General features: G+C 40.3%; 1 protein-coding gene across 5 annotated transcripts in view; it reads right to left on the bottom strand.

Annotated features, from left to right (window-relative positions):
• gria4a (glutamate receptor, ionotropic, AMPA 4a) overlaps positions 1-19,362 on the bottom strand; it is an 85,215-nt gene that overhangs the window by 45,712 nt on the left and 20,141 nt on the right. For all 5 annotated transcript variants that reach the window (XM_007248590.4, XM_007248591.4, XM_007248593.4 and 2 more), the window contains exons 3-6: positions 10,792-11,031; positions 4,625-4,809; positions 1,563-1,616; positions 130-288 (exon numbers count right to left, since the gene is read on the bottom strand). In XM_007248590.4, coding sequence (XP_007248652.3) covers positions 130-288; positions 1,563-1,616; positions 4,625-4,809; positions 10,792-11,031 — 638 coding nt within the window. The remainder of the gene's footprint in view (positions 1-129; positions 289-1,562; positions 1,617-4,624; positions 4,810-10,791; positions 11,032-19,362) is intronic.

Genomic DNA, 19,362 nt, shown 5'->3' with positions numbered 1-19,362 from the left:
CAGGGTGTAATATACAGCCCATGCTGTTTTGGTGTTTCCACTCACTGGTCACTTTGTAACTAATGCCTATACAGTGTTTTATTGTAAACTCTGTCATGTTATTGGTTGGTAAAGGAATGCCCTGCCTACCTTGGGCGGGCTCTCTGAGCCAGGGTACTCCCTCTGGTCCAGTTTGTTCCAGCGCTGCATCAGTTTGATGACCATCGGCTTACTGAAGTCCACCAGCTGGAAACCTGTGACATTCGCCCCACCGTGCATAAACCTCTCCAGAGATATATCCTTAAAACCCTGAGAGAGAGAGAGAGAGAGAGAGAGAGAGAGGGAGAGAGAGGGATAGAGAGAGAGAAAGAGATGTTTGTAAAGCCTTTTACACAGTTATATTATGACCAAATCCCATTTCACCCCTTGGCGCTACCACTTATCCCTACCCCTCTGTTTTAGCCTACATGTTCACATCTAGGGGTAGGGTGTCCTGATTCTTGTTAGGCTGAAGGGGGTAAGTTAAGGTAAGTGTTAAAGCTACATGATTCTTCAAAAATCGATTTTTCAAAGGTTCACTCAAAACAGAAGACTATGAGAATCACGGACAAGATGACGGCACAAGCGACCGAAGAAACCTACAAATTTTAGTTCTTTTCCTTGATAAAAATAACTACAAATTTACCATAGTTTATTGTGTAGTTTCACTGTTTTATGGCCGTTTTCTTCATACTAAACATAAAAAAATCACTAGTATTTCATATCAGTAGCTACCTAGCTAGTTAGCTAACTTTCCTATTCCACCTTAAATTGTGCAACAGATGGCAAAGGGTGCAGTATTAAAGGTGGAATGGAAAAATAAAATCAAGCTGTTTTTTGCCCTAAAATTAACTAGTTAAGAAGCAGTTAAGCTGAACTTTAGCGCTCCACTGCTATAGCTACTGTTTATCTGTATTGAGTGCTTGAAAGGTTGTCCTAATTCTTAGAGGGAGGACTTCACTCCTTCCCACTGTTACTCTATTCCAAGTGGAAGGGTTACACTCGAAAACAAGGGGTGAGGGTACAAAAAAGAGAAATGGTATTGGGCCTATATGTACAAAGTAGTGGGACACCTGCTCATTAAATGCTCTAAAATGAAGGATATTAATGAGCATGAGTGTATCCTGCTATTGTTGTAGTGACTGTCTCTACTGTCCAGAGAAGATTTCTACTACTGTATATTTACTACATTTTAGAGCATTGCTGTAAGAGTTATAAGTGAGGTCAGGATGTTGCGTGATCATCTCTCCTCATCCCTAACTCAAAAATCCCAAATGTATTGTATGGAGCTCCATCATTCCAGAGAACACAGTTCCTCCACTGCTCCACATCTCAATACTGGGGGTATTTATTTCTCTCTAGCTCACACCTGGTATTAGGAATGGTGCCAGTATGTTTATGATCATCTGCTCCAAAGAGTTCTCTTCACATCTGTGTCAGCAAAAGGTGCAACTTAAAGTAGCTGAATGCTGCATTCATTAAAACTTTGGACTTACAGCCTATATTCACAATGTCCCACACACACACAAACAGTGTGCACTTACCAGGTTGGCGATGATGTAATGATATCCCTTTACATGCTTCCCTACACTCACCGCCTGCGGGAGAAAGAGAGCGAGAGAAAGAGAGAGAGGTGAGTACAATGTAAAATACGTCTAGCAAGAGAGAAAGAGATGGAAGAAAGAAAGACTGTAAAGTATGAGTGCTTTAATCTGCCACCCCAATAAACAATTGGCACACAGTTTCACTGCTCCAGAGCTCAATGCTGGGAGATTTATACCCTTTAAGCCTCGTCTGCATAGACTAATCGACTAATTGCCTAGAACATCCATAGGGGTGTGAATCACAGGGCATCTCATGATACTGTGATTCTGTGATACTTGATACATCACAAGACAAATCTCTACGATATTTTGCAGCATCTGTGTTACTAAAGAGGATAAAATACTCCTAAATAAGCCAATACCAGGAATTAAACCAGGATTAACTGATGTCAGTTTCAAATAATTTAGCAACCAATATTCTTTACCACAGGTTTATTAGCCCTATTCATTTGATTATAGCGCAACAACATGGAGTAATTAAGCAGTTACCTCAGTAAGTCTATTTTGGGGCAGGTCTCAAGAGTTAAAAGCGCCTATGTTTTAATAAATACATCGATGTTAATGCCATGTATTGATTTAATATGATCCAAACACCTTCACTCTCCTTCTAAACACCTTCACTCCTCTTCCAAACACCCTCAATCTTCTTTCAAATACCTTCATTTTCCACACACCTGTGGAATATTGTATATGGAGACTTTTAACATTCCTTAATCCACAGATCCCAGAAAATGGGATAGAAGTAGACACAGTAATAGCAAATGATCGTGACCAGTGGCATCTGGATACAAAAATCTAAATTCTCACAGACCTGACAAGTGACTGGCAGAAATTACATTCACATTCAATGCAGGAGACCCCACATACAATATCCCACAGGTCAGTGCAGTGTCCCTTTGCTTCCATTGAAAATGGCAAAAGTCATGGAACATGATGCTAGTTCCATGGCAGTTGCATGAATAGTCAATGTAAAGTCTCTCTCTACAGGTCAATGCATTTCTATGTAAATGTAAATGTATTTTTTTTTTCACTAAGTACTTTTGAACAGGTAATAGATAGTACTGTGTTTTTGGCTAAGCCAGTAAAATGCAGCAGTGCTTAATAATGATGTGTGTGTGTGTTTAAACTGTGATTAATTAGCCTCATCTAACAGTTAATGAACAAACAGAGATAAAGAGAGAGAGGGGACCACCCAGCCCGCACAGAGGGTCCAGAGGAGTGTGTGATTAAAGAACAGTGTTTGTGGAGGTCCACTTTGTTAATTTTTTCTTTTTTCTCTCATCTCTCCATCACTGCAATCATCTCCAAACTCTTATTCTCTCTCTCTCTTTCTCTCTCTCTCAACCGGTGTGATCAGCGCCTGGTGAGAGAGGGTCTGTTTGACTTCTACCTGCACACCTCCCCGCTGCTTCACTGATGGAGGTCTGTGTGTGTGTGTGTCTGCGTGCCAGGCTGCATTTGTCTGATCTCCAGACAGTCTGATAGATAGAGCCCTCCGAGGCTCGCCGGAGGAGCAGCAGAGAGGAACTGGGCAGATTCATCACCCTCCAATCAAACAGAGAGAGAAAGAGAGAGACTCACACATAGATTAGAGCTCTAAATGAAGTATTGTTATGGTTCTATTTTGATGTATCAGTGATCAGTGATTAAATATATAATTTTAACACTGCGGAGTCTGCACTGAACAAAAAACATTTAAACCTCCAGAGAATTCAAACAGAGCACGCCCCAAACACCAACCTTCCAAAACACTGCACATCTCAAACACTAACACAACCAAATACAGCACATCTCAAACACCATGAATGCATATAAAATTTTGTTTCTAAATTTTATGCCATTTTTTCCCCAATTTCCAAGGCCAAAACCCAACCCATTCATTAGGACTCTATCCCTATCACTAATGATGCCTCAATACACCAGGAGGGTGAAGACTAGCACATGCCTCCTCTGATACGTGTGAAGTCAGACAATGCCTCTTTTTGAACTGCAGGTGATGGAGCATTACCGAATAGTATCACAGGAGTTAAAGCGCAGCGACTCGGTTCTGATACATCAGCTCACATCACTCTAGAAGTGAGGAGGGGAAAGAGTGCCATCTACCCACCCAGAGAGAGTAAGGCCAACTGTGTTCCCTTAGACCACAGGACCACTCAGAGCCCCCAAACATCATGAATGTAAAAAACACTGCAGAACAAAAACACTACTTAAATCCCTTTAGAGACCGTCATTCCAAAACAAACACTGCATTTCACAAATGACACCAAACACAAACACTCAAAAACGTGCAACGCACATCTTTGAAACCACCTCACACCAACACCCAAAATAACTTTTAAAAAACACTGCAGATAATCAAACACTGTCCACTAAACACCATTACTCTCTGACAAACACCATAACTCCAAAACAAACCCTGCCCATACCAATCATCATGAAACACTATCATTCTCTAAAATCAATTGATATTATTCCAAAACAAACTTTGCATTTCCCAAACAGCACCAAACACCAACACTTCTAAAAAACACTCCAAATTATCAAACACTGTCCCCATCTATCCCCCAAAACATTATCCATCAATTACTATTACTACAAAGGTTGGTGATGGTTTAGGGGTTAGAACACTGGGCTATTGATAGTGATTTGTAAGACTATCACTGGGCATGTCTTTTGAGTGTACTCACTAGTGTAAATTAGGGTAAATTCCAAACACCATCACTCTCTATCCAAACACCATAATTAACCCTTCACCATATGACTTGCCTCTACACTTTGTGCCTCAACACAATTCTCCTCTCAAACACCATCATTCTCCTTTTAAACACCATCACTCTTCACCAAACTCTTTCTACCTAAAATGTTTAATGCTCCTTCGTATGTACAGTGTACCAGTGATTTTTAAGAAATTCTGTGTTCTAGTGTTCTAGAGCCCCCACAGCAGCTATGATCTGTGTTCTTCACCTGTTCTGTGTCTATCATATGTTCTAAAATGCTCTTACCTGTTCTAGTATGGTCTGCAGTCGTTCTGCCTCCAGATCAATGACAAACTTTTTCTCCTGCCTGCGGTCCAGGTCTTCTAGGAGGCGCCGGTAGCCAGCATCGTTGAAGTTCTCCACACAGATGGCGCTCACCTGCCAGCCGTTCTGACCCGCCTTCTCCATGATGGCCTGCAGGATGGCATATCCTACACACACACACACATTCACAAACACACAGAGGGAATGGGGTGTTTTGGTTAACACCGTGGCCTTGACTCTTGTCACATGGACAGCTTCCTACACAATGCATCATATTTTGGATTGTTGCCTAGTTACCTGCTGCAGTCGCCCCCGGCAACCCATCAGCCATTGCCACGGACAAGCGACTGGGCGTGTGTGTGTTACAGCGGCCAACAGCAACAGATGGCCTTTAAACTGCCTCTCAGTTTCACTCCTGGAGCAATCTGTCCATCAGTGTGTGTGTGTGTGTGTGTTTGGTCGATTCCTGTGGTGTCCTTCCCAAAATGACATACGGAACATCAGTGTTGTACCTTCCAGTGATTAATTTCCTGCTGTGCTTTTCCAAACGGGCCACAGACAGAAAGTGTGTGTTTGTGTGTGTGTTTGTGTGTGTGTGTGTGTGTTTTTATGTGTTGTGGCAGAAAACAGTGACAGTGTCAGTCCGACATCATAAGACCACCAGATGTCCTTTCAGCAAACAAAGACCAGAGATAGAGACCCAGAAACTATTACACACACACACCACACACTAGTCTGTGTGTGTACACAAATCACTGATCCCTTTTCTCTCTCTCTCTCTCTCTCTCTCTCTCTCTCTCTCTCTCTCTCTCAGAGATCTCTATGTGTGTGTGTGTGCCTGTTCAGTGGAGGCACAGTTGATCTAGGGGGTTTAGGCTCAGTGTTGCTGAATGTTTGGAATCACATCAATAAACTTTCCAAACTGACTCTTCTCTCCTGATCCAAACTCTAGTAGGCGGAGTTTCAGTTCTGATTGACATGATGCTTATGTAATAGCTAGCTACTACTACTACTAGTACTATCATTACTGATAGTCCTCTTGATACTATTCCTACTACCGTTATTACTATTGTTTGTACTACTGCAGCTTAAGAGATTGAAATTACTAGAGTAGAGAAGAGGAACTATATGAATAATTGGGTTTTAGTCTTGGAACTAAAATGGTGATTAAACTGGTGATATGTAAGATGATGTTTTGTCTATGGCATTTTTCACCACAGTGTGTGTGTATGTGTGTGTGTTTGTGTGAAGCCCAGCAGTAATGCAGTGAAGCGAATCCAGTTTGAAGTGTGAAGTCATGTCAGGGTCACTGCAGTTGGACCATCTCATCTGGATGAAAGGGTTCCTCTGCTACACCAAAGATAAAAGGAATAAAACTAAAGCAGGCATGGGGAAAAGCGACAGCTCCATTGACCGGCTAATCAATAAAAACAAAAGCCGAGCCATCTCAGGAGGCTGGAGCTACAAACACGGAGTAAAGGTCAAGTTTAAACGCTAACACTTTCAGACCCAACACCAACAACACCTTCTAAAGCCTGGTTCATGTAAGATTCTATAGGACACTGTAGGTTCATGTAAGATTCTATAGGACACTGTAGGTTCATGTAAGATTCTATAGGACACTGTAGGTTCATGTAAGATTCTATAGGACACTGTAGGTTCATGTAAGATTCTATAGGACACTGTAGGTTCATGTAAGATTCTATAGGACACTGCAGGTTCATGTAAGATTCTATAGGACATTGTAGGTTCATGTAAGATTCTATAGGACACTGTAGGTTCATGTAAGATTCTATAGGACACTGTAGGTTCATGTAAGATTCTATAGGACACTGTATGTTCCTGTGATATTCTATAGGACACTGTAGGTTCCTGTTATATTTTATTCAATACTGTAGGTTCCTGTAAGATTCAATAGGGCATTGTATGTTTCTGTGATATTCTATAGGACACTGTAGGTTACTGTAATGTTTTATTCAATACTGTAGGTTCCTGTAAGATTCTATAGGACACTGTAGGTCCCTGTAATATTTTATAGAACTCTGTAGGTTCTTGTAAGATTCTGTAGGATCCTGTATGTTCCTGTAAATTTTCATAGGACACTGTATTTTCCTACAGGATACTGTAGGACTCTGTTCTTGTATCTGGTACTCTGTTCACTGTGCACACTCTCCAACACTACATCCTGCCTCTACTTCACAGCACCAACATATCTGTCTGAATATATTTTAGGAGGATTTAGAAAAGAAGAGAGCTGTTTGCTTTTCCTTTGCAAAGTGGGCCACAGGTTAAAACAGCATTCAGGGGAAAACACACACACACACACCCTGGCACTGTCAGTAGTGCCATGTGGTGTGTACACAACAATCGTCTCCTGATACACAGCCAGAGAGACAAGAGCCAGCTGTGACTCTAACATTGATGCCCAGATAGTGTGTGTTCATGTGTGTGTGTGTGTGTGTGTGTGTGCAAGAGACTGAGAGATCACAGAGCTAACAGGCAATTTCCACGTGTCTTTCTACGTTGCTATCAGCTATAAAGATGAAAGGACTTCACGTAACGACACACAGAGATGAGCTTTAAGAGACATCTTTTACTCTGACAGTCAGGCAAAGAGGCTGGGGAATGCTCACTGTCATTTATATATGTGTGCATATGTGTGTGTGCTGCAGGCCCTATCTTACATCCTGTAGAAGGCACATCGTGATGCTCATTGCTATCTTCCACCCCAGCAACAGTCTATTTTCACACCTTGCTTCTGCCTCATTTAAATAGCAGTAGTGCTTGTGAATATATCTACCCCCGATGGATTGGTGGTCTGGCGTATTGCTATTTTGGCAACAAATGTAACATACAATATTGTGTAACCCTGTTCTATTTCCCTGTAATAAAATTAGTACTTTATTTTTTGTATTTATTTATATTTACTTAGTTTCATTACTTGTTTATTATTTTAATTATAATAAATAAATATTTAATTTTCTTTTAATATTGTTCTGTATTTTATTTTATTTAATTATGTTTTAAATGTCATGTTTTATACTTTGCATTTCTTTTTATTATTTTAATTATCATTTATTATAACTTTCTTTATTAACTTTTTCATTGACTCTTAAATATTTCTTTAAATGAAAAGTGCTATACTAATAAACTTACCTTGCCTATGTTATTATTTTTTTTTTTTTGCTTACACATTTTACTTCACTAATTTCTGTTGAGCTATCTTTTTAATTGGCGCAAGGAAATTAATTGATGATTGGTTGAGTTGTCTGTCAATCAAAAGCATGGGTAGTGGGCGGGGCTAGACAAACAGACTGAACCACGCGGCAGCTGGTTTAAATCACCTGTGTGACGCTTTAAAGCACCTTTACTGAGGTAAATAGAGTTTTTTTGCGTGTATATGTATATATAGATGTGCTAGTTAACTAGTTTAGTAGGGCTGTGTTATGGTGTGTAGCTGTTTGTTTGTGGGTAACGTTTGTTTGTGAGGAACGTTTGTTTGGCTGAGTTTTATTGTGTAAATATGAACAGTGAATCTGAAGCAGGGCTGGTTGCTCCAGTTGTGTGTAAGTTTAAACGGACGCTTGTTGTAACGTAAATGTAATAAATATTGACACACACACATCTGAGCAGACGTAAACTAAACCAATATAACTTGTTTAGAGCCTAGAGCACTTATTCCTGCTACAGTAACACATTACCCCAGCTGAAACATTCTACTAGTCGCATCTACAACAGGAAGTTACATCAGCTGGTTCTTCTGAAGACCATGGGAAGACCAATATTAAATTCCCTTATTTGTTTTTCTGTATATTTGATCTTATTTTAACTATGACTGAGGAGGGCAATCTTCCTTTACCTAAATAATTTTTTTAAATATTATTTGTTTATTTTTTAAATACAAATTTTGGGAAAATCACTTATGTGCTCAGTATCCTAATGCTATTAGCATATCCACCTTTTAGCTATTTTTTATGTTTTTATGGTTTCTATGCTAAAATGCCTTCCTGTTACTCAAAACAAAAATTAACAGTAAAGAGTGCCAGTAACAGGAGTGAGTGCCAGCAATAGTAGTGATTTTTTTGCCATAAATATCAATTATTTGAACATACAGTCTACTATTTCTTTAAAAGAAAGACTTTCTTGAGAGAAAATCAAAGAAATCACTGGACTTGCATTTAAATGTGCTTTTTAAAGGTCACATGTATATATTTTTGTTAAAAAATATATACAATATAATCTAAAATAATCTAATCTAAAATGTTTAGCTATCTAAAAAAGCCTTGCTTATCTAATTCAAATTCTTTTGTCAAAAGGTGGTTTAATGGTAAAAATTACCTTTTTTTAAACACTATGCAGTTAAAGTGGTTATTCCCCTTTTTATCACAGCTTTTTATAAACCTGGACCCACTTTATTGATATTACAAAAATGAATTTCTCATAGAATGGAACACAGGCCTGCTTACAGCTTTAATAATATTTCTGCAAAGAAGGAGATAAGCTTTACCATCAGCGGGCATCTGTCCTACTCAATATTTTGAGTGCATGAGCCGACGGTGGATGTTTCCACACCTATGGTTTGTTTCTCAGGTCCGAATTGGTGATTAAATTGGTAAATGTGTAGCGGTCTCTGCTTTGTTTGGTTTGATTTGCAGAAGGGAAAACCCAAGGGCACCAAAATGCTTCCATGTTCCTCCACTGCTCCAGGGCTCAATGCTGCAGTGGTTTAGAACACTTTGGTCAAAATGTGTTAATAGACATGGTGTCAATAGATCATAATGGTTATCTGCCCCAGAGGGTCATATTGTATTGGTTCAATAGGTTCTGTTTGTCTGCAGTGTAAATGTGGAACTTGAGGGAAATTTGTTCAGTGACGTTAACTCTGCAGCCTACTGAAACACAACCCTGTGTGTGTGTGTGTCTGGTGTGTGTGTGTGTGTGTGTGTGTGTGTGTGCGCAGCTTGTTAAATCTTTCAGTTTTTGCTGCTGTAATACTCCGTCATTCACCAACATTAGCTACAGCCATTAAGCCCAACTCAGCTGGATACAGCCTGTCTGCTCCCTGCTTAAGATATACAATCCTGTGTGTGTGTGTGTGTGTGTGTGTGTGTGTGTGTTAACAGAGTCTAAGGCAAGTCTAGCTATATACAGTATATAGTGGCTTAGTAGCGCGCACACACACACACACTTAGGAGAGATGATCAATACCTGCAGCTGAACACAATGTTCTCCACTATGGTGTAGAAACTGTTCATTAAAACTGTCCACACACACACACTTCCTCTGGCCTCCATGGATCATGACACCTAAGCTTATCTCCCAAGTAATTGCTACTGCTGATACTAATGCCTGAGTCTTCACACGTTACTGCTGCTTTAAATGAACCTCCAGCTCATCCCAGAGTTATTGGATGGAGCTCCATCACTCCAGAGATAGACAGTGCTTTATACCCCACTTGCCCACACTTGGCTTTGGGCACAGTGATGTGAGATTTTAGACTTGATATAACACAGTGTGCCAACACCAGCAGATGACATGTCTCTCCAAACCATACTTGAGTGTGGAAACTTCACACTAGACCTCAAGCAGTTTGGACTGTGTGTCTGTCCACTATTCCTCCAGACTCTGGTCCTTTGATTTCCAAATGAAAAGCAAAATTTATTGATTGTCAGTTATGGTTATTGCTGGTGTTGCTCCACTGTGTTATATCAAGTCCAAAGTCAGTGCAGTGTTTTCCTGGAAAATCTTACAGCACTTTATGCATCCTTCTGCTGACAACTTTTATGGAGATGCGGTTTGTGGATTTTATTTTCCAGCAGGACTTGGCACGCTGCCCACACTGCTAAAAGTACCAATTGTTCTTATATAATATTCTAATTTTCTGAGACACTGATTTTTTGGTTTTTATTGGCTGTAAGTCATAATCATCTATATAATATGAGTTTCACATTTTGAACTGAATTACTGAAATAAAGTAACTTTTCAATGATGATCTAAATTTTTGAGATGCATTAGTATATCGCACGCCTGATTTCCTAGGCTACCAACAACCAGCTCAAGGCTCAGCTCACTGGCTGTATGGTGTTAGATTTTATACACCTGTAACAATGTGACTGAACAAAACCCCTTAAATAAATAATGTGTCTCACCTCTGTCTGTGTCGTAAAGGAAGACGAAGCGGTTCCAGTCATAGTGGTCGAGGATGCTGATGAGCGCCCCCCGCAGGTTGGGCCGCAGCTGCAGGACGAACTGCGTCTCCCCCTCGGCAGGGAAACTGGGGGAGATGAGGGAGATGTGCAGAGCACTGCAGAAGGAGGTGAGGGTGTGTACTGAGCGCTTATCATACAGCCCAAAGATCGCAAACACACCCCGCGAGTACTGCGAACAGACTGACAAGAGAGAAAGAGAGAGAGAGAGACAGAAACAGAGAATGAATTATGGTAAGCAAGATTTATTTATAACAGATCTTCCTGGTACCACTATACTGTGTTTATTTTTTAACAAGAACATAAAATGTGTTTACTGGGCACACAGCTTTGCCCTGCTCAGTGAAGCATCTGCTGCAAAGCCTGTTAGGAGTGCTCTGGTTATCCACCTTATTTTCCATGACGATAAATGGGTGGGTGTTGGCATCTCTTTACTTTGTGTAGAACTTCTGGTGTAACAGTGGATCAACTGATATAAACAAAGGTGTAAAAAAAAGTATCTCCATTCATTACTCTGTAGGTTTAAGTATAGATACCATGGTTTAAAATACTTCTGCAGAAGTTGAAGTATCAACTGAAAATTGTTACTTTTTAAGAAAAAGTGTAAAAGTACTTGTTTCAAAACTACTTAAAAAATAAAAGGAAAAGTAATGTAAGGGAAAAAAAAGCCATTAAGAACAAAAGCTAAGGCCACACCACAGAGTCCTATAGTGCATGACCCCCCTCCACAAAACACATTTTTCTAAAAGCCATAATGACTATAATGTTATATTAAAATGCTATTGTTGATAAATTTGGAATGCACTAGGATCCCTGTTTCAGCTACTAATATGCCCATTGTAAATTAATGTATTTTAGTAGAATGTGAACATTTTTGTCTGGAGTTCTCTTGAGTCTCTACACGGATCATCTCCATACTAGACTACATACATCTGCTATGTTCTTGGCATTGTATATGTTTATACTTCTTATCCAACCACACTCAGATTTAATCTGGAAGGAGAGATTTATCTGAAAATTGGAAGGGGAGGAAGAGTGATATAAATGAGAAGAGGTTATATCCGCTGTGTATCAGTTTAGAAAACATTTCTCCACGTCATTTTAGTGTGTTAGCAATGGGAAAAAACTGTAAGACACAAGGCTTCAGGCATGTTCCTCCTTCTAAAATGGTGTTGTTGATTTATTAACACCCTTTAGGCTGTTATATTCAGATTCACATTCTTTTTGCTCCATAAATCTAATCAGAAATAATCTAGTATCAATGATATGTTAGCATATACGGATTCTTACCAAGCTGGTGTTTGTGTGATAGAGATAGTGTTGGGGTGGTGTGGGTTGTGCTATAGTGGTGTTAGTGTGGTTGGTGTTGCATTGGTGGGGTTGATGTTTGCATGATTAGAGTGGTGTTAAGGTGGTATTGGTGTGGAATTAAGGTGGTGTTATATTGTGTGCCATATTATTCAAACCTGATGCACAGTGCATATCAAAATTCCCGAAGTGCTAAAGATGTGTGATGGGTTTGGATGTCAGTGTGTGTGTAGATCCATATGTACAATAACTAATTGCCCTCAGCACACACTCCTGTGTGTGTGTGTTGTACTAACATGCCTGGTTTGTGTAATTATTGTGGTGGAGAGATTTGCTGTGTTTACACATCTGCTCATTTCCATGTCTGTGTGTGCATGCATACAAATTAATATAACCCCTCAATTATTAATATATTTACACACACCTCTTCAGCATCACACACCTGTACATATTTACAGCCACCTCTACAGCATCACACACCTGTACATATTTACAGCCACCTCTACAGCGTCACACACCTGTACATATTTACACACACCTCTACAGCATCACACACCTGTACATATTTACACACACCTCTACAGCGTTACACACCTGTACATATTTACACACACCTCTAGAGCGTTACACACCTGTACATATTTACACACACCTCTACAGCGTTACACACCTGTACATATTTACACACACCTCTACAGCATCACACACCTGTACATATTTACACACACCTCTACAGCGTTACACACCTGTACATATTTACACACACCTCTACAGCGTTACACACCTGTACATATTTACACACACCTCTACAGCATTACACACCTGTACATATTTACACACACCTCTACAGCGTCACACACCTGTACATATTTACACACACCTCTACAGCATCACACACCTGTACATATTTACACACACCTCTACAGCGTTACACACCTGTACATATTTACACACACCTCTACAGCGTTACACACCTGTACATATTTACACACACACCTCTACAGCGTCACACACCTGTACATATTTACACACACCTCTACAGCATTACACACCTGTACATATTTACACACACCTCTACAGCATCACACACCTGTACATATTTACACACACCTCTACAGAGTTACACACCTGTACATATTTACACACACCTCTACAGCATCACACACCTGTACATATTTACACACACCTCTACAGCATCACACACCTGTACATATTTACACACACCTCTACAGCGTTACACACCTGTACATATTTACACACACCTCTACAGCATCACACACCTGTACATATTTACACACACCTCTACAGCGTTACACACCTGTACATATTTACACACACCTCTACAGCATCACACACCTGTACATATTTACACACACCTCTACAGCGTTACACACCTGTACATATTTACACACACCTCTACAGCATCACACACCTGTACATATTTACACACACCTCTACAGCGTTACACACCTGTACATATTTACACACACCTCTACAGCATCACACACCTGTACATATTTACACACACCTCTACAGCATTACACACCTCTACAGCATCACACACCTGTACATATTTACACACACCTCTACAGCATCACACACCTGTACATATTTACACACACCTCTGCAGCGTCACACACCTGTACATATTTACAGCCACCTCTACAGCATCACACACCTGTACATATTTACACACACCTCTACAGCATCACACACCTGTACATATTTACACACACCTCTACAGCATCACACACCTGTACATATTTACACACACCTCTGCAGCGTCACACACCTGTACATATTTACAGCCACCTCTACAGCATCACACACCTGTACATATTTACACACACCTCTGCAGCGTCACACACCTGTACATATTTACACACACCTCTACAGCATCACACACCTGTACATATTTACACACACCTCTACAGCATCACACACCTGTACATATTTACACACACCTCTACAGCATCACACACCTGTACATATTTACACACACCTCTACAGCATCACACACCTGTACATATTTACACACACCTCTACAACATCACACACCTGTACACATTTACACACACCTCTGCAGCGTCACACACCTGTACATATTTACAGCCACCTCTACAGCGTCACACACCTGTACACATTTACACACACCTCTACTGCATCACACACCTGTACATATTTACACACACCTCTACAGCATCACACACCTGTACATATTTACACACACCTCTACAGCGTTACACACCTGTACATATTTACACACACCTCTACAGCGTTACACACCTGTACATATTTACACACACCTCTACAGCGTTACACACCTGTACATATTTACACACACCTCTACAGCGTCACACACCTGTACATATTTACACACACCTCTACAGCGTCACACACCTGTACATATTTACACACACCTCTACAGCGTCACACACCTGTACATATTTACACACACCTCTACAGCGTCACACACCTGTACATATTTACACACACCTCTACAGCGTCACACACCTGTACATATTTACACACACCTCTACAGCGTCACACACCTGTACATATTTACACACACCTCTACAGCGTCACACACCTGTACATATTTACACACACCTCTACAGCGTCACACACCTGTACATATTTACACACACCTCTACAGCATCACACACCTGTACATATTTACACACACCTCTACAGCATCACACACCTGTACATATTTACACACACCTCTACAGCATCACACACCTGTACATATTTACACACACCTCTACAGCATCACACACCTGTACATATTTACACAAACCTCTACAGCATCACACACCTGTACATATTTACACACACCTCTACAGCATCACACACCTGTACATATTTACACACACCTCTACAGCATCACACACCTGTACATATTTACACACACCTCTACAGCGTTACACACCTGTACATATTTACACACACCTCTACAGCGTTACACACCTGTACATATTTACACACACCTCTACAGCGTCACACACCTGTACATATTTACACACACCTCTACAGCATTACACACCTGTACATATTTACACACACCTCTACAGCATCACACACCTGTACATATTTACACACACCTCTACAGCATCACACACCTGTACATATTTACACACACCTCTACAGCGTTACACACCTGTACATATTTACACACACCTCTACAGCATCACACACCTGTACATATTTACACACACCTCTACAGCGTTACACACCTGTACATATTTACACACACCTCTACAGCATCACACACCTGTACATATTTACACACACCTCTACAGCATTACACACCTCTACAGCATCACACACCTGTACATATTTACACACACCTCTACAGCATCACACACCTGTACATATTTACACACACCTCTGCAGCGTCACACACCTGTACATATTTACAGCCACCTCTACAGCATCACACACCTGTACATATTTACACACACCTCTACAGCATCACACACCTGTACATATTTACACACACCTCTACAGCATCACACACCTGTACATATTTACACACACCTCTGCAGCGTCACACACCTGTACATATTTACAGCCACCTCTACAGCATCACACACCTGTACATATTTACACACACCTCTGCAGCGTCACACACCTGTACATATTTACACACACCTCTACAGCATCACACACCTGTACATATTTACACACACCTCTACAGCATCACACACCTGTACATATTTACACACACCTCTACAGCATCACACACCTGTACATATTTACACACACCTCTACAGCATCACACACCTGTACATATTTACACACACCTCTACAACATCACACACCTGTACACATTTACACACACCTCTGCAGCGTCACACACCTGTACATATTTACAGCCACCTCTACAGCGTCACACACCTGTACACATTTACACACACCTCTACTGCATCACACACCTGTACATATTTACACACACCTCTACAGCATCACACACCTGTACATATTTACACACACCTCTACAGCGTTACACACCTGTACATATTTACACACACCTCTACAGCGTTACACACCTGTACATATTTACACACACCTCTACAGCGTTACACACCTGTACATATTTACACACACCTCTACAGCGTCACACACCTGTACATATTTACACACACCTCTACAGCGTCACACACCTGTACATATTTACACACACCTCTACAGCGTCACACACCTGTACATATTTACACACACCTCTACAGCGTCACACACCTGTACATATTTACACACACCTCTACAGCGTCACACACCTGTACATATTTACACACACCTCTACAGCGTCACACACCTGTACATATTTACACACACCTCTACAGCGTCACACACCTGTACATATTTACACACACCTCTACAGCGTCACACACCTGTACATATTTACACACACCTCTACAGCATCACACACCTGTACATATTTACACACACCTCTACAGCATCACACACCTGTACATATTTACACACACCTCTACAGCATCACACACCTGTACATATTTACACACACCTCTACAGCATCACACACCTGTACATATTTACACAAACCTCTACAGCATCACACACCTGTACATATTTACACACACCTCTACAGCATCACACACCTGTACATATTTACACACACCTCTACAGCATCACACACCTGTACATATTTACACACACCTCTACAGCGTTACACACCTGTACATATTTACACACACCTCTACAGCGTTACACACCTGTACATATTTACACACACCTCTACAGCGTCACACACCTGTACATATTTACACACACCTCTACAGCATTACACACCTGTACATATTTACACACACCTCTACAGCATCACACACCTGTACATATTTACACACACCTCTACAGCATCACACACCTGTACATATTTACACACACCTCTACAGCGTTACACACCTGTACATATTTACACACACCTCTACAGCATCACACACCTGTACATATTTACACACACCTCTACAGAGTTACACACCTGTACCTATTTACACACACCTCTACAGCATCACACACCTGTACACATTTACACACACCTCTACAGCATCACACACCTGTACATATTTACACACACCTCTACAGCGTTACACACCTGTACATATTTACACACACCTCTACAGCATTACACACCTCTACAGCATCACACACCTGTACATATTTACACACACCTCTACAGCATCACACACCTGTACATATTTACACACACCTCTACAGCATCACACACCTGTACATATTTACACACACCTCTACAGCATCACACACCTGTACATATTTACACACACCTCTACAGCATCACACACCTGTACATATTTACACACACCTCTACAGCATCACACACCTGTACATATTTACACACACCTCTACAGCGTTACACACCTGTACATATTTACACACACCTCTACAGCGTTACACACCTGTACATATTTACACACACCTCTACAGCATCACACACCTGTACATATTTACACACACCTCTACAGCGTTACACACCTGTACATATTTACACACACCTCTACAGCGTTACACACCTGTACATATTTACACACGCCTCTACAGCATTACACACCTGTACATATTTACACACACCTCTACAGCATTACACACTTAGTTAATGCCTTCTTTTCTACTACTACACTACTGATAATGTGAATAATAACAGTCCTATGATTAAGCCTTGTGGAATTTCAATTTAACTTTTATACAATTGACAGATTCATATTTTTTCTTTATAAACTGATAAGGTTACGTAGGATCTGAACCATGCTTGGGCTGTTCCTGTGATGTGAACAATGTTTTCTCATCTTTCTAGAGAAATATTGTGCTCTATTGAATAAAAAGCTGTGCTCAGGACATGTAACACTAACAGAGACACACTGCCTTTATTAGGGGTTCGAAGAAGATCATTTGTTATCTTAACTAGAGCTGTCTCAGTTCTGTGTTGAGACCTTAGATATAAGTGGAAAATAGCAAATAGGTTTCTTGATCAAAGGTTTAACAACTGCTACTTTAAAAAGGTTTTGAGTATAAACCACATTCAGCCTAAGAGCAGAGTTTATTATCGTTAAAAATGGCTATTTTGAGGAACTGTGTAGGTTATACTATTTGACATGGTCATTTTTTTAGTTCTATAATGTGTAAAAAAAAACAAAAAAAAACGCACTGCTTTCTGTCTGTAACCATATTTTGTTTAGTTTTAGCCACACCAAATAACAGTCTGATTTATCTGATCTATACTATGTGTTGAATTTGTTGTCTAATTGGTCATGTTTTAATAGTTTTTTTGTAAAATTGTTAAAAATGAAACTCATTGTTGGTGTGTGGTCTCTCTCGCTCTCTCTCTCTTTAATCTTTTCAGTGTTAAAACTTATAAAGCTGCTCCTCTGGGGAGAGGAGGGGTGAGGTGAGAAAACCTTTTTAACACTGCCTTAAGGTATGTGTGAATATGAATGTGTGTGTGCTGAGTCTACATTGTGGAGTTGTCTCTAAATACTGTTGAAATTCCAAAGCATTCACCCCCTCCCATCCTGCAGTTCATATATGGCCAAAAACTCTGCCACATAAATCAATTAGACAATCACTTTGCTAAATGTTCTACACATTAACCAATTGTCCAAAATCTGTCAAAAGAAGCAAATTATTTAAAACGGTGTCACATAAATGAACCAGAAATGCAAAGAATCTATGGCATGATTCACTTTGCAAAATGTTCTTAAAGATGAATCAATTACCAACGACTCTTCTGCATAAATCAGCTGACCCAAGACTCTATCACAAAAATCAACTGGCTAAAGACTCTACCACTTGAATCAATTATCCAAAGACACTGTGGCATGAATCACTTTGCTAAATGTTCTAATACATGAATAAATTGGCCCAAGACTCTACCACATGAATCAACTGGCCAAATACTCTACAACGTTAATCAAACGACCAAAGACACTGTGAAAAAGATCAATTGGTCACAGATCCAACCACATGAACCAACTAGCCAAAGACTCTCACATGAATCTGCTGTCCACAAACTCTACCAAATGAATCAACTTGCCAAGGACCCTGTGGATTACATCAACTGATCACAGATTCTACTACATGAATCAATTGACCAAAGACTCTGTGGCATAAATAAATTGGCCAAAGACTCTACTACATAAATCAATTGGCGAGACTCTGGGGACTATGAGA

The sequence above is a fragment of the Astyanax mexicanus genome, chromosome 18 (assembly GCF_023375975.1).
Source record: "Astyanax mexicanus isolate ESR-SI-001 chromosome 18, AstMex3_surface, whole genome shotgun sequence".
In the NCBI taxonomy this organism is placed as follows: Eukaryota; Metazoa; Chordata; class Actinopteri; order Characiformes; family Acestrorhamphidae; genus Astyanax; species Astyanax mexicanus.
Note: the sequence above shows the minus strand (reverse complement) of the source record. Positions and strands in the feature narration are given on the sequence as shown.